Consider the following 14,229-nt stretch of genomic DNA (forward strand, 5'->3'; position numbering starts at 1 on the left):
TTTTAAGTGAAGTTGCCTTTCAAAATCTCCCATAGATTTCATTAATGTGGTGACACAGGTTATTCCTAATTTCAGTTCCCCTGACAAGAAGACCAACCAGGAATTACCCATAAATCTCAGAGCCCAAAGGTGAGGCTGAAGCACTCCTCTCTAGACAATAGAGATCAAGAATGATTGCTTTGGAAGGTTAAGATGAGCAATTTAACATCAACTGCATTGCCCCTCCCCAGACCAACTGCACTGCACTGCACTGAGAGGGCCCCCCTGGGCCTATAGTTTCTCCAGCAAGAAAAGAGAACCCAAGGCAGACATCCAGCTTCTCCAGCATTGTGGGACACTTCCCAGGAGGCCCACTCAGGTCTCACCTCATGGGGATCACTGTGTGAACCTGCAGAGTTAAAACACTGGGGATCATATAGAGACAGAAAAGGGGATGAGGCTTATAGTAACCAGCATTCGGATCTTGGAAGACAAAATTCCTGCTTGCAGTGGCTCCCAAGCAGAAATCCCAGCCAGTGAATCTGCCCATCTGCATAGCCAAGCCAGTGTCCCTGTCTGGCCAGGGAGCTCAGTTGGCAGTTCTGCCTAATTCAGATCCCCAGCCAATGGGCCAAACCAACTGTGGAGCCTGTTCTATGACCCTCACTGGGCAGGTAAGAAAATTCCAGTCTCGTCCAACTGCACAGCATGGTCTCCAGTGCACCCTCTGGGAAGCAAGGCCACAGATACCCAGCAGCCATGGAGCACATCCTTTGGTCCTCCAGAGAAGAGGAGCATATTCACTGTCCTGCCCAACTACTGAGCATAGCCTCCAGTCCTGTCCCTCTGGAAAGCATGGCTATAGACACCTGGTAGCCATGCAGCACATTCTATAGCCTGTCCAGACAGGGAGCCAAGCCAGCAGCCCTGTACAACTGTTGAGCTTAGCCTCTGGCCCAGCATAACCAGAATGAACAGTAACCCTGAGCAGCCTCAGAGCCCAATCTAAGTACCACCTAACAATGGAGCCCAGCTTACAACTCTACCCAGCAGCAGAGCCAAGCATACAGGTCTAGCTAATTGCTAAACTCACCTTCAGCCTTGACTAGGCAGGGAACTGCCCAATCACAGGTCATAACCTGCAGCCCCACCCAACCAGGCAGCAACCTTACATAACCATGGAGCACAGTCTGCAGCCCTACTCAACTTCAGGAAACAGCCTGAGGCCCCACCTAAACACAAAGCACAACCAGTGGCACCATCCAATTGGGGAGCACAGCCTGAGGACACACTTGACTATGAGCTATTGGATGGTATTTTCTAAAATGTTGAAAGAAAAAAACTGTCAACCAAGAATACCATATCCAGTAAGTCTGTCCTTCAGAAATGAAGGAGAGATAAAGACTTTCCCAAACGAATGAAAATTGAAGGAGTTCATAACTACTAGAGATGTCTTACAAGAAATGCTAAAGGACATTCTACAAGATGAAATGAAATTAACATTTTACTAATTAACATACTAAAAACATATGAACGTGTAAAACTCATTGATAAAGGCAAGTATAAAGTCAGATTCATATTGTAATTGTGATACGTAAATCAATTACAGTCTGGTAAAAGTTAAAAAACAAATGTATAAAAATAACTATAACTGCAATACAATTAGAAGAACTGGTTAGTGAGAGATGAGACAAAAGTATTCAGCCACAGCTGGGTACTGGTACGCAGGAGCAATCTTGCCCGTGATCCAGAGAAACAGCCACAAGTTTGCAGCAGAGGTAAGTACTAAACTGTTGTAGACCTGTGCTATCCAATGTGGTAGCCACCAGACACATGTAGCTATTTAAATTTAAGTTAGTTAAAATTAAATAAAATTAAAAATTCAGTTCTCCAGTCATGCTAGGCATATTTCAAGTACTAATTAGCCTCATGGCTAAGAACTACCATGCGTTAGCATAGATATAGGACATTTCTATCATCACAGAAACTTCTATTAACAATGCTGATCTAGACCACAGGAACTTAAGAAAGCAGAATGTTTACCTAAAATGTAAGCCCCACGTAGGCAGGGACCTTCTGTGTCTCATGTACCTCTGTGTGTCCCTAAAACTTAGAACAATGCCTGGCACATACTACACGCTCATTAAGTCTTGTTGAATGAATTATTAAATGAATCTAAAAGCCCTGAAATGAGTGATTGATTAAGAAAATTATGCTACAACTGGACTTTGAATACTACCACGCAATTATAAATCTTTTATGAAAATTTTTAATTGCTCTGGAAATTGGTATGTAATACACTGCCTGAGAATATATGCCAGTCCTTACATCCATTCTTCCCTTCCTCTTTAGGAAAAGAACATAACTCTGATTTTTAAAGACAATTCCACACAGAATAAAGATTATAGTTGCCAGTCTGCTTTGCAATTAAGGGTTCCTAAATGATTACTTTCAATCAAATAAGATGAGAGCAAAATTGCTGTGTGGCACTTTTGGGAAACCTCTTAAAAGGGAAAGTGACCAGTTTATCTTCCTTCCTTCCTCTTTACTTCTTCTTGGAATATAGATGAAATGCTAGAGTGGTGTTGTGCAATATGCATCTAATTGCCACATGCAGTATGTAAATTTAAACTTATCAAAATTCAAGTAATATGTAAAATCCAGTTCCTTGGTTTAACTAACCACATGTCAACTACTCATTTCACTACCCTATTGGACAGCACAGACATAGAACATCTCCAGCACAGCATAAAGCTCTACTGGACAGCACTCATATGGAGCACTGGCAGCCCTTTGAGGTCATGAGGTTGAAGCTACAGACTGAAGATGGCAGAGTGTAGATTTCTGATAACATTGTTGGACCTCCACAACAGTGCTGGATTTTTCATCTCTGTACTTTTGTAATTCTATCTCATAAGTTGGGTTTTTTCTGTTATATGCCATCAAACCTTACCTAAAAGGACACAAATAATAAATGGGGGAAAAAATACAAATTGTTTATGCAAGGTAGCTTGCAGCATGTTACCAGTTTTTCTTTAATGAGATTACATTATGTTTATTGCCTAAAACATTACATTTTTTTAATGCTATGACAGAATCAACAAGAGAGAAGTAGCTACATGGTCTCCAATGCTAAATGGTATAATTAGATTGTTACTACTTCTGTGGCTTGAGTAGGCATTTTTAAAACGTTACAACACTCTCTGTCTCTTAAAGCAATGGGAAAAATGCTTCCCTTTGGTTCCTGTGTGTTTCCAGTGAGACCAGAACAAAATGAGTAATTAGCTCTCAATAGACCTACCGATTCTCCACCCTCAGTAGGTGAGGTAATCCCAGAGAATTTTGACAGTGCAGTTACAGTAGATATTATCTGCCCACGCAGTATCCAATGACTCAGAGCTCATTGATGATGTTCTTTCCATAGCTCTCAGGGAGGAAACCAAACGTGCACATGAGTAAGGGGCTCCTGTCCCAGTCTACACCCTGAAGGCCTACCCTGCTGCAATACAAGTAAGGCATCCAGAGAAAGGGAGGGTAGCTCCACTGAGTTTGGCTCCAGACCTGATTGCCCTAAAGTACACATTGACGGAATATAAGTACATTCAGCATAAAAGATAATGGGGAGGCTGTGTTACAGTTGATATCTATTTAACAAATATTTATTTAGCACCTACAACATGGCAGGTACTGTATGAGGCACTCGAAAGCAATTAAACAACAGAGAATGTTCAGCTGAAAGAAGTCTCAAAACAGAAGGATTGAATGGCCTTCAAACACTTGAAAGCCTTTTGGGGTGCAATCAAGGCCTATTTTGAGTAGCTCAAAAGGACTAAAAGAAGACCTATGTGTGGACAGACATACTGTTCTCGTGTAAAATAAAATTAATCACCAGTAGTAATGATAATGATGATGATGGTGATATTTATTGAGTCCACATCACAACTCTATACTATGTTCTTTACTAAAACTTTTACATGTATATTATCTTATTTAATATTCAGAATAATCTTATGAAGTTCATACTACTTTTAATCTTATTGTACTTCTGCAACAACAGGTGCTCAGAGAAGTTAAGCAGCTTGGATCTTGGGGTGTGGCTGAGAGGCAGTTGGAACAGCCTGATGAATTTCAGAGCCTGAGCTCTTCATATTTAAACAATAAGAGAAGTGCTCCACACTGTGAAATGGATTCAGAAAGAATCAGTAAGAACTGATCTAGAAAGGATTCCCCATGGGCCTGAAGGGTTGTTTGTTCAGCAAGCACTTAGGAAGCACCAGCTGTCTATGTGCATGATATTTAGAGCTGCAAAGAAGGAGGTTAGTGGATGGTCCTGCCCTTGAGAGGTTACAGTCTACTGAGAGAGAAGCACACGTTAAATAATACAATCAAAGTGATAAGGGCAATGAGAAAAGTATGTAAAAATAACCATGCACAGGAGACACAAATTCAAGCCAAGGAGGAGGGAGGACAGAGAAGGCCTCATAAGAGAGATGAGTTTAATCTAGGACATGAAGGATACGTAGGATTTTGCCATAAGGAAAGAGGTGGTAAAGTCATTCCACGTAGAAGTGGTATTTACTAAGGGAATATTGATGGCCATCCATGGCCATAATTAGTGGGGACACCAAGGGAAGTGGGAAGATTTCCTGTTCCCTTTAAAACCACTATTCATCTATCTGCTCAACCTAAGCACTAAGGAGAAAGAGAAAAGTCCCTAAGGCCTATAGCACAACTGTGATGCCCCATCCTTCTACAAGGAAGCTGCTTGCAGTACTTCATCTGATCCTCAAGGAGAGGTGGAAGGACTGAGGGCAAATGCAAAGCCATTCTGTGTAATTCCAAAGCCAGCAAGTTCCAATTTTTCAATATTCTCTAAATTGTTCACAATGATATGGGGTGTTCACAATGATGAGAGGTGAAACAACGCTGTAGACACAGACTGTCTCATTTCACTTCACCAAGAAACACCAATAGGCATGAAAAGATATGGACTTGGCATGTTCACTTAGAATAAAGGACAGAGTCTGGAGTAGAAACATACATGGACAGTATTTCCTTCCACTGCATTCTTCAATTTAAGCCTAAAAGCATTTTCTACACTCTGTGGTTTTTTTTACATCTGATTAAGCTAAAAGAGATATCCTTTTTGTTAAAAAGGTTGACTTGATCTTTCCCTGTTGATAGCTAGGATCTATGGCATTTTGATATTTCGTTGTTGTTGTTCAGGGAAGTTGAACATTGCAAGAGGACTCACAGAGACTTAAGGACTATCTTTTGTGCCAACATGTCACAAGAACTAAAATTGCTCCAGGGATTTTTCAAATACTTGTGATCAAATAGTCTATGGTACAAGATGCCAAGAACCAACCAGGAGAATAGAAAAATTTATGCACTCAATTTTCAAAGATGCTCTTGTCCACATTGGAAGAGAACAGATTGGTACCCTCATCCAAAATATCCACCAACAATTCTTCTATTTGGTTTCCTTTCTTAATGAAATCTAGGTTGTTATCATGAGGGAGATTGAACAAAGGGAGGAAAAGGAAGGAAGGAAGGAAGAAGAAAGGAAAGAAGAAAGCATGGATGGTGGTCAGAGGAAAAAGTGAATAACCTACAAAATATTTGTCAAGATGTTCTCCTTTGCATTTGCACTTAGTTTGAGTCTTCATGTTACCTAATACCAGTATATTGTTGGATATCATCGAGCCAGTCTGACCTCTGTCCCTTGGAACACTAGATAAACATAGCATAGTCTTTGGTTACTAAGGACAATCACATCAGCAGTTACGTTAAGTCCTTATATTTGTTTCCGCCATGTGTGAATGTCCCACTAAAATCAAAATCCATTTCAAGAACAGGGAATAATCAGACACACATTTTTTATTCACTTTCACATTTTCACTCCATCCCTACGTTTTCCTTTTTGCCCCTCAACCTCCTCATGGCCATTTTCACCTCAGCATTTCTGAGTGTGTAGATGATGGGGTTCAGCATTGGGGTGATGACAGTATAGAACACAGCCACTAGTTTGTCCTCAGTGAAGGTGGAGGAGGGTCGCATGTAGAAGAAGATGGCAGGTCCGAAGAACAAGATGACCACTGTGATGTGAGAGGCACAGGTAGAGAGGGCTTTGCGCTTTCCCTCTGCAGAATGGTTCCTAACGTTGACCAGGATGACAATATAGGATGTCACCAAGATGAGGAAGGAGCACAAAGCAATTAAGCCACTATTGGCCAACACAATAACCCCCTCCACAAAGGTGTCAGTGCAGGTAAGCTTGAACAATGGCTGGAGATCACAGAAGTAGTGGTCAATCACATTGGGACCACAGAAGGGCAATTGGATGGTGATGAGAATCTGAATTATGGAGTGAACAAAGCCTCCCAGCCAGGAACCAGCCACCAGTACTTGACACACTTGGTGGCTCATAATGTTCATATAATGAAGAGGCTTGCAGATGGCCACATAGCGGTCATAGGCCATCACCACAAGCAGGAGGATCTCAGTGACTCCAAAGAAGTGGAAGAAGAATATCTGAGCCAGACAGCCCTCCAGGGAGATGGTTTTAATCTTGGCAAGTAAGTCTGTGATGAATTTAGGGACAACCGTAGAGGAGTAACTGATCTCCACCAGAGACAGCTGGCTTAGGAAGAAGTACATGGGGGAATTGAGACTTTTGCTGATGCTAACCGTCAGAACGATGAGGCCATTGCCCACCACTGTGGCCAAGTACACAATGAGAAATGCCACAAAACACACTCTCTGCACATCTGGATCCCGGAAAAGGCCAGTGAATATTAACTCAGTCACGTTATTTGTACTGGCCATGGATTTCACTTGAAGAAGTCAGATCTCAGAGAAGAGCCCTGTGACAAAACAAATACAATCATAACACCAATTTTTCATGTTTATTTAGCATTTGCCTATTGATGGAACCCTTTCACATGTAACATCTGACTGATTTATTTATTTGTTTGTTTGTTAATATAGCAAATGTTTATCCATTCACTGCACAATAGCCCACCCCATGCAAGACACTATTCAATCTACCTCACAAAAACTCTGTCATCCCCAAATCCTAAGTGAAAAAACTGAGACTCAGAGAGGTTATGAACTAGCCAAGGCCCCCATTAAGAAATGAATGCAGGTGCTGGCCCCGATGCGCAGCAGTTAAGTTCGCACGTTCCACTTCTCGGCAGCCCGGGGTTCACCGGCCCAGATCCCGGGTGCGGACATGGCACCGCTTGGCACGCCATGCTGTGGTAGGCATCCCAAATATAAAAAATGTAGAGGAAGATGGGCACGACGTTAGCTCAGGACCAGGCTCCCTCAGCAAAAAGAGGAGGACTGGCACTAGTTAGCTCAGGGCTAATCTTCCTCAAAAAAAAAAAAGAAAAGAAAAGAAATGAATGCAGAACAAGAACCAGATCATTTCATTCAAAGTAGTATGTTATTTCAAGTATACCACACTGAAAAAATAATCAACACTTTCAGTATTAATAAGCATCCATATTAATTACTAACATTTCTCCTGTTCTCAATGTTTTCTCATCATGCCTTTGTTTTAGAAATTCTCAAATGATCTTCTCCTCCTGGATCCCTCGTTTCCTCCAATTATTTCCCAGAAATGCCAATCTCATTAATATTTCTGCCTTTCTAAAGAGTGTCTTCAATATTTTCCTTACACGAACTATATAAAGTTTCTGAATTCTATCAGGCCTTATGATTTTGCCCAATCCCACAGTTTCATAAATTTTTACAAACATTTTGAGAAAATTTTGACACCCGGGACCAAAGTGGACATGTAGAAGTTGTTAAGAACATAGCTCACTCTCAAACAATAATTCAAACATAACATATGGGGATTCGCCAGTCTGCTTGTTTCTGCCTTCCAGTCTTACCACCATTGGCAAACATTTTTGTTAGCAGCAGGTGAGGATTTATTTTAATTCAATTCTTTGACCAAATGTTTTATTAAGCACCTACTATATGCCTATGCGATTCAGGACACATGAAGGAAGAAGGAAAGATGGCTTTTGCTCTCAGGAAGCTTGAAAAGTCATGCAATTTAACAGCACATTTATAAAATGAGGCAGAGAAAAATCTCAAGACTTTTCTCTGCTTTTAAAACTACTTTGAAATATTCCTTATTCCTCTTATTTTCCCTTCTTCCACTTGTGCTTCAATACTGAAATAGATTAAATACCTCCCCTGGCCAACTTTTCTCCTCATGAGAATTTGAAGACATTCACTAGTTGAAAAAGTGCTTAGAGAATCCTCAGCAAGTCACCTCGCTAAAACCAGAGAAGAAAAAGGGGATTGCATGGAATAAAAGAAGGGCACCCAAGAAGAATGACTGAACAAGAGAGAGGAAACAAGATGGGGCTCCCTTATTGGTGCAGAGGAATGTAAACAAGACATCAAGAACCAACCAAAGAGGCTGTGCTATAGTTTGGCAGTCTGAAGGAAACTAAAGCATGTGGTTACCTGATGGTCACCATTTTCATTGTCATTCCAAGAACCACAACAGCAGACACTGCTGCCCTTTATTAGTATCCATTGTGTGCTGGATTGTGGTAAGCACTTTACAGTCGTTCCCTCATTTAATTCTCCCTGTTCCACTTTGAGGTAACTAATTGATAGATGAGGAAATTGCAGTTCAGAGAGGTTAAGTAACTTGCCCAAATAAATATCGCTTGTAAGTGATTGAGCCAAGGCTGAAACCCATGCCTATCTCAAATGGAAGGGAAAGCCTCCATGCCTCAGCCAGAGGAGAAAGGGGTGAGGCCCTCCCATACCTGAGAGAAATGATATCAAGACCACTGGTTGGTACAAAACCTACCCAAATCCATTTATTATACCTTCCCTGTGAATAGCAGGAGCATTCCAGGAAACTGCAAGTTATTGGGAATGTGTCAGTGCTACCATCTCTGGAACATGAGAGATGAAGAAGCTATGTGGGATACTGAGCAGAGTGTGAGGAATGGGGATGTCCCTTTCTTCCTCCATCCCATGGTAGGGATTCGTACAGGGGTGAGAGCCGCAGCTGGTGAGACTGGGCTATGGAATCTGTCATTATCTCCCAGCAGGGGTGACTGACAGAACTCCTCTTCACACCTAGTCTTACAGCAGCACCACCATTCTCCGTGGCCCTCAGGCTGGAAACCTTAGAGTCAACTCCAACTCATGCCTCTCCTGCATTTCCCATATTTACACAATCCCCACATGCTGTGGATATTACCAGTTCCTTCCTCTGTCTTCCTGGAGCCTCCATCTTCAGGTGGGATATAAGCTCATGTGAGGATGACTGCAGCCTTTATGTGCTCCAACCGTCTCCAGGTGTCTCCAGTCTTCATCTCCCCACTTTATTCTTTATACTGAAGTCGAAATTCTTACTGAGTCTCCCTCTGCTTGGATCACTCAGAAACCACCACTGTCTCCCAGTTTCCTGGAAATCAGGCCTAAATTCCTCTACCTGAGTTTTAGAACCTTCCAAAGTGCTTCCCCATATTCCTTCAAACCAATGTTACTGGCCACTAAACAACACGTCATTGTTCTATTGAGAGGTCTCCTCACCTTCTCATGAACACAACTGTTACCCACCACAAGAGCATCCCTTTTATTTTTCACATTGCACCGTGAGCCTGGCTCTCTTTGCCTCCCTCTCCAAGTCCTACCCACTCTATAATGTCCATTGTCTAGGAAACGTTGCCTGGTTCCTTCAACATTAGTTCATTTATCTCAGCTTTCAACACTGGAAATTTAAGTGATCTTTCTGTTAAATACAGTAAGACACAGAGTATTCAGCCCATAGCGAGCCTTCAATACATGCAAGTTATTATTATTATTTCTATACTGTTAAATGCAAATTTGAACAAGTTATGCATTGACTTGAAATTTATCAATGGTTTCCCCTTGCCTACAAGATTAAATCCAACAGTATTAGCACAGCGCATAAGAACTGGAGCTTGTTCATTTATCTAGCTTCAATTGTCATCACATTCCCTGGAGCCTACATTCCAGCTCTTCTGAAATATATATCATTCTTCCAAACTTGCTCTTTACATATATTGTTCCCTCTGCATGATGTTACATGTAAAAGCCTAGGTAGATAAGTGATGGTCTGGACCCTAACTAGGTAGAATTTTATCCCCTGACATAAAGCCTCAGAGACAGAAATCTGAAAAGAACAAAATAATAAAGTGATAGAGAGCCTGGAAAACCTATTGCTGTGAGCTCATATTCACATCACAAGGGCATCCTTTCCATGACTCACTCTGGACCTTCAAGTGGTACTTCACGGAATCCCAGAATGTGAATACCAAAAAGAACTTTAGGACACCTTCCCTCCAATCCTCTCCTTTTTACACAGGCAGAAACTAAGGCTCAGGGAGGGAAAGTGATTCACCCTAGATCACACAGCGATTTGTAGCCTTTCATTTTCAGTCAACCTGAGAAAACCTCTGGGTATGGCATTCCCTACCTTGTTTGGGGAATGCTCAGTCTTAGAGCAAGGAGTTGAACGTGAAGTTTCTTCTCTTTAGGCTCAGGAAAAATTGCCTCTTCGTTGTGAGAGCTCGTCACTTAAAGGGATATCCTGGGCTGAGGAGACTGTAGGGTTGTGCCCTGGAACACAGGATGCTTTCTTCACAACAAAACTCTTCCACCAGGCTCCTTCCTCTGCATCGAAGGCCCCCAGTGGGCTAAGCCACTTCATCAGGGGAAACCAAATAAACTTTAGAGCTGAAAGGAAATTTGTAGACCATTAATCCAATCTCCTTAGTTTATAGATGGAGCAACTAAGGGCCAGAGTTTAGCTGACTTCTCACACAGATAGTTTTTGGTCAAGTTTCTGAGGTACTGTCTCCGTGATACCAAGATTCCTTTCTAGTGATTTTGATTTTGTGATCGTTATTGCCAGTTAACAGTGTTAATCTTGCTTCCACACAACAAAATTTCCTGGGTCCTGTGATCTATTAGAAAATTAACAGCCTGTGGTGGTGTGGAGAAGTCACAAAGGAAAGGATTCAGGAAATCAGTCCCAAGGCCCATCCCTAGATCAGTCGTTTAGAAACAGAAAAGCAGCTACAGAAAACAACTAATGAGGGAGTGTCAGGTCCTGTTTTTCAGTTTAGAAAACCCACTCATTTGCTAGAAGACTGAGGATTGTTTTTCAATATCAAGATGCTTGAACTATTTAAAATAAATTGAACCACAAGCTGTGATCAAGGGACCTAATTCCCCATGGAATTTCTTGTCTCCAGTGTGAAAACTTTGCCAAGAAACTGTGAGTTAGGAAAAGGTTCAAAATGTGTTTCAATTTATTTAGTTAGAGAACTTTGAGAAATTAAAAACATCCAGTAATTACGCTCTGAGAGAGGTAAGTTAAAGACATGACATTAGAAGCGTTTTTTGCCCCAATTTTCTGGGTCACCACGGGAGTATGAGACTGAAGGGAGAAGAAAAGAGAGATCCAGGGGAAGGGGCTGCCAGCTGGGTGACTTTAGGCAAGTCCCTTCGTCTCTACAATCTGCAATTCTACAGACATAAAATGTCAGAATGAGACTAGATTATCTTTCATGTCCCTTCTCACTCTAGCATTCTATGCTTCAACATCACTTCGACTATGACGCCTTGAACACCCCATAAGTGATGATGATGATAGTGATGACAATCCCGGGAACAGTAATTGTCATTTACTGATTACCTGCTATGTGCCAGGCACTACGCCAGAAATTTTGCAGCCATTGTCTCTAATAGTCACAGCAATATTGCAAGGCAAATTTTCTTATTGTGCATTTTTTTGTTTCTTCCATAGCATCTGTTTTCCTCTATTCCTGTCAAAACTACTCAGATTTTGCTTTGCAGGAACCACACCACCCCAGTCCCAGCCAAGTGATTTGGATGATATTGAGCACGTAGATGTAGGTCTCGACTGGCTTAAGCAGCTCTAATAAACCACCCACTGGCCAAAATATTGGTTGAGGGATGGAAAGTCACACAGTCAGAGAGACAGGGAGGCATTTGCTGGATTCACAGGCAAGAAGCATACTCTGTCTTAAGCAGAACCCATCAGAAGAGACAGAAACATTTGCTTAAATAGTTTTGAGTGAGTCTGTCTGGTCTAGAACCGCTGCAGCCACTTTGTGACAAAGGGACTCATGAGCTTCCAGAGGGCCGCCACGTGAGAGTAGAAAAGTAGTCAGCGTGACCAAGGGACGAGCGTCAAGAAGAAAAGAAACCGGGCAGTGGTAACATTCGAGCCACTGCAGCAAGTCTCACCTGGAGCCCGCCTTACCTCAGGAATTTCAGTTACATGAGTGCATTCCCTTTCAAAGTACACACAATAGGATTTTTTGTCAGTTGAATCGTAAAAACTTCCAACTGGTACAATATTATTATTTTGATCTTACAGTTGGGATTCTGAGTCTGGAAGAAGCTACCTATTTATGCAAGGTTACCCAGCAGCTGGGTTTATAGCTATCCTCTCTCTACTTCCCAAAAAATGTTGTGACAAAAAATGAGACCAGGGAGATGAAAATGCTGAAGTCCAAAAGTGGAAGATGTATTTAAACACAGTAATATACTCATAAACAGTGTTAGTGCTTATCTCTAGGCGTTGTATTATAAGTGTGGTTAGAATTTTTTCTTTATTATTGGTAGCTTCCAAATGTTTCTAAAATATCTATAATATTTATCTTTTAAAATTTTTTAAAAATTTTATCTTTTAAAAAATTATCTTTTTAAAAAACAATAGATTATTTCTAAAGGTTCAGGAAACACTCTCTACAAAATCAAAGAAAAACTGTCCTGGAAAAGAAAGGAAACAGAAATTTGTACTTCTAGAGATATCATAAACTTAAGCTCCAGATTTAAAGACTATTCTGAGCAAATTCAGGAAGTAAACATAATTTAAAATTTCATAGGATTCTTCATTATGAGGTCATACTACTCACCGTTCCCTTCCACCCATACTTGTTTCTGGTAATTGCACACTGGTAAAAATATCAACCACAATAGTTTCATGAATTCTCTGAGCTGCATCATTCTCTAACTTTAATTACACATTGAAAAGTAGATGTCAATTCTTGGGGAAATATTGCAGATGCCATAAAGGATAGCTTTTGTACCCGTGAGGAAAGGGAACTTTTGGAACAAATTAATGGCACTTGCACACTAGTGAAGATATACCGCCATGACTAAAAATGATCTTCAAAAAATGTTTGGTTTTGAAAGAAAACATAGCATAATGGAAAGACCACATCAGGAAAAAAATGTTTTCAGATTTTGTTTCCACCACTTAGTAGTTTTGCAACTTCAGAAAATTAATAGCTTTTAGTCTCAGTTTTCATATCTGTTAAATGGGGCTAATAATACATACCTTCAGGATTGTTAGAATGTGAAATGAAATAACCTGTCTTAAAATGTTTATCTAACACAATGCTTGATATATAGTGGTTGTTCCACAAATGTTAATTTGGATTTTTAAATTATTTACACCCATTCAAAGTATACGTCTTTGTGTCAAATTTTATAGGAGAAGGGGCACTAAATTAAAATCTAATCAGTAGCACTGAAAATGATTACCACTATTTCTTTTATAAAACAAAGAAGTGTCTGATAAAAAATATTTCTTCCTCCTCTTTGGTGGCAGGTGCTGCTCAAAACCTCTATTGTCTTTACTCCTTTCTATTCGTGCCCACAGGAAAAATCACCTTCCCAGAATCCTTAGCAGCTAAACATGGCCATATGATCCAGGACTGGCCAATGAAATGTGAGCAAAGGTAACCTGTGGGGCTTTTGGAAGTTTTTTTAAAGAGGTCATGCGTAATTGGTATCCCCAGTCAGCACCTTGCTCTTCAGCCTTTACTCTTCTTCCTTCCTTCCTCTTCCTGCTACAGTGTGGATATGAGACTAAAGGAGAAGGAGCTATGTCTCTCTCACACTCAAGACCATGTCTAAGGAATTAATAGGAATTTTTTTTAACTATATACAAATAAAACTACTGTGAAAAAATCTGAAAAGGTAAATCAGGGTACTTCTACTGATACAAATACTGAAAATTCTCCACCACAAACACATTCACAAAGCTAAAGAAATCTGCACCATAGTACTCAAAGCTGAATTAAATATAGTCAAATAAACTTTTATGGATATGAAAATAAAACATTCAGTTAGAAATGCAATAAAATAGAAATGGATTTTAAAAATCAAAAAGTAGTGAAATGAGAGTTAATTAAGCTCAAGAAA

At 40.6% G+C, this 14,229-nt stretch overlaps 1 protein-coding gene and 1 long non-coding RNA gene across 3 annotated transcripts in view; one reads left to right on the forward strand and one right to left on the reverse strand.

The window, feature by feature from the left end:
• Positions 1–14,229, forward strand: part of LOC138916619 (uncharacterized) — an 89,079-nt gene that overhangs the window by 46,377 nt on the left and 28,473 nt on the right. The window lies entirely within an intron of this gene.
• On the reverse strand, positions 5,762–6,830 carry LOC138916609 (olfactory receptor 4B1). The gene has a single exon (XM_070229556.1). It carries the CDS (start codon positions 6,805–6,807, stop codon positions 5,878–5,880), a length of 930 nt encoding a protein of 309 aa, XP_070085657.1. The 5' UTR covers positions 6,808–6,830; the 3' UTR covers positions 5,762–5,877.

The sequence above is a fragment of the Equus caballus genome, chromosome 12 (genome assembly GCF_041296265.1).
Source record: "Equus caballus isolate H_3958 breed thoroughbred chromosome 12, TB-T2T, whole genome shotgun sequence".
In the NCBI taxonomy this organism is placed as follows: domain Eukaryota; kingdom Metazoa; phylum Chordata; class Mammalia; order Perissodactyla; family Equidae; genus Equus; species Equus caballus.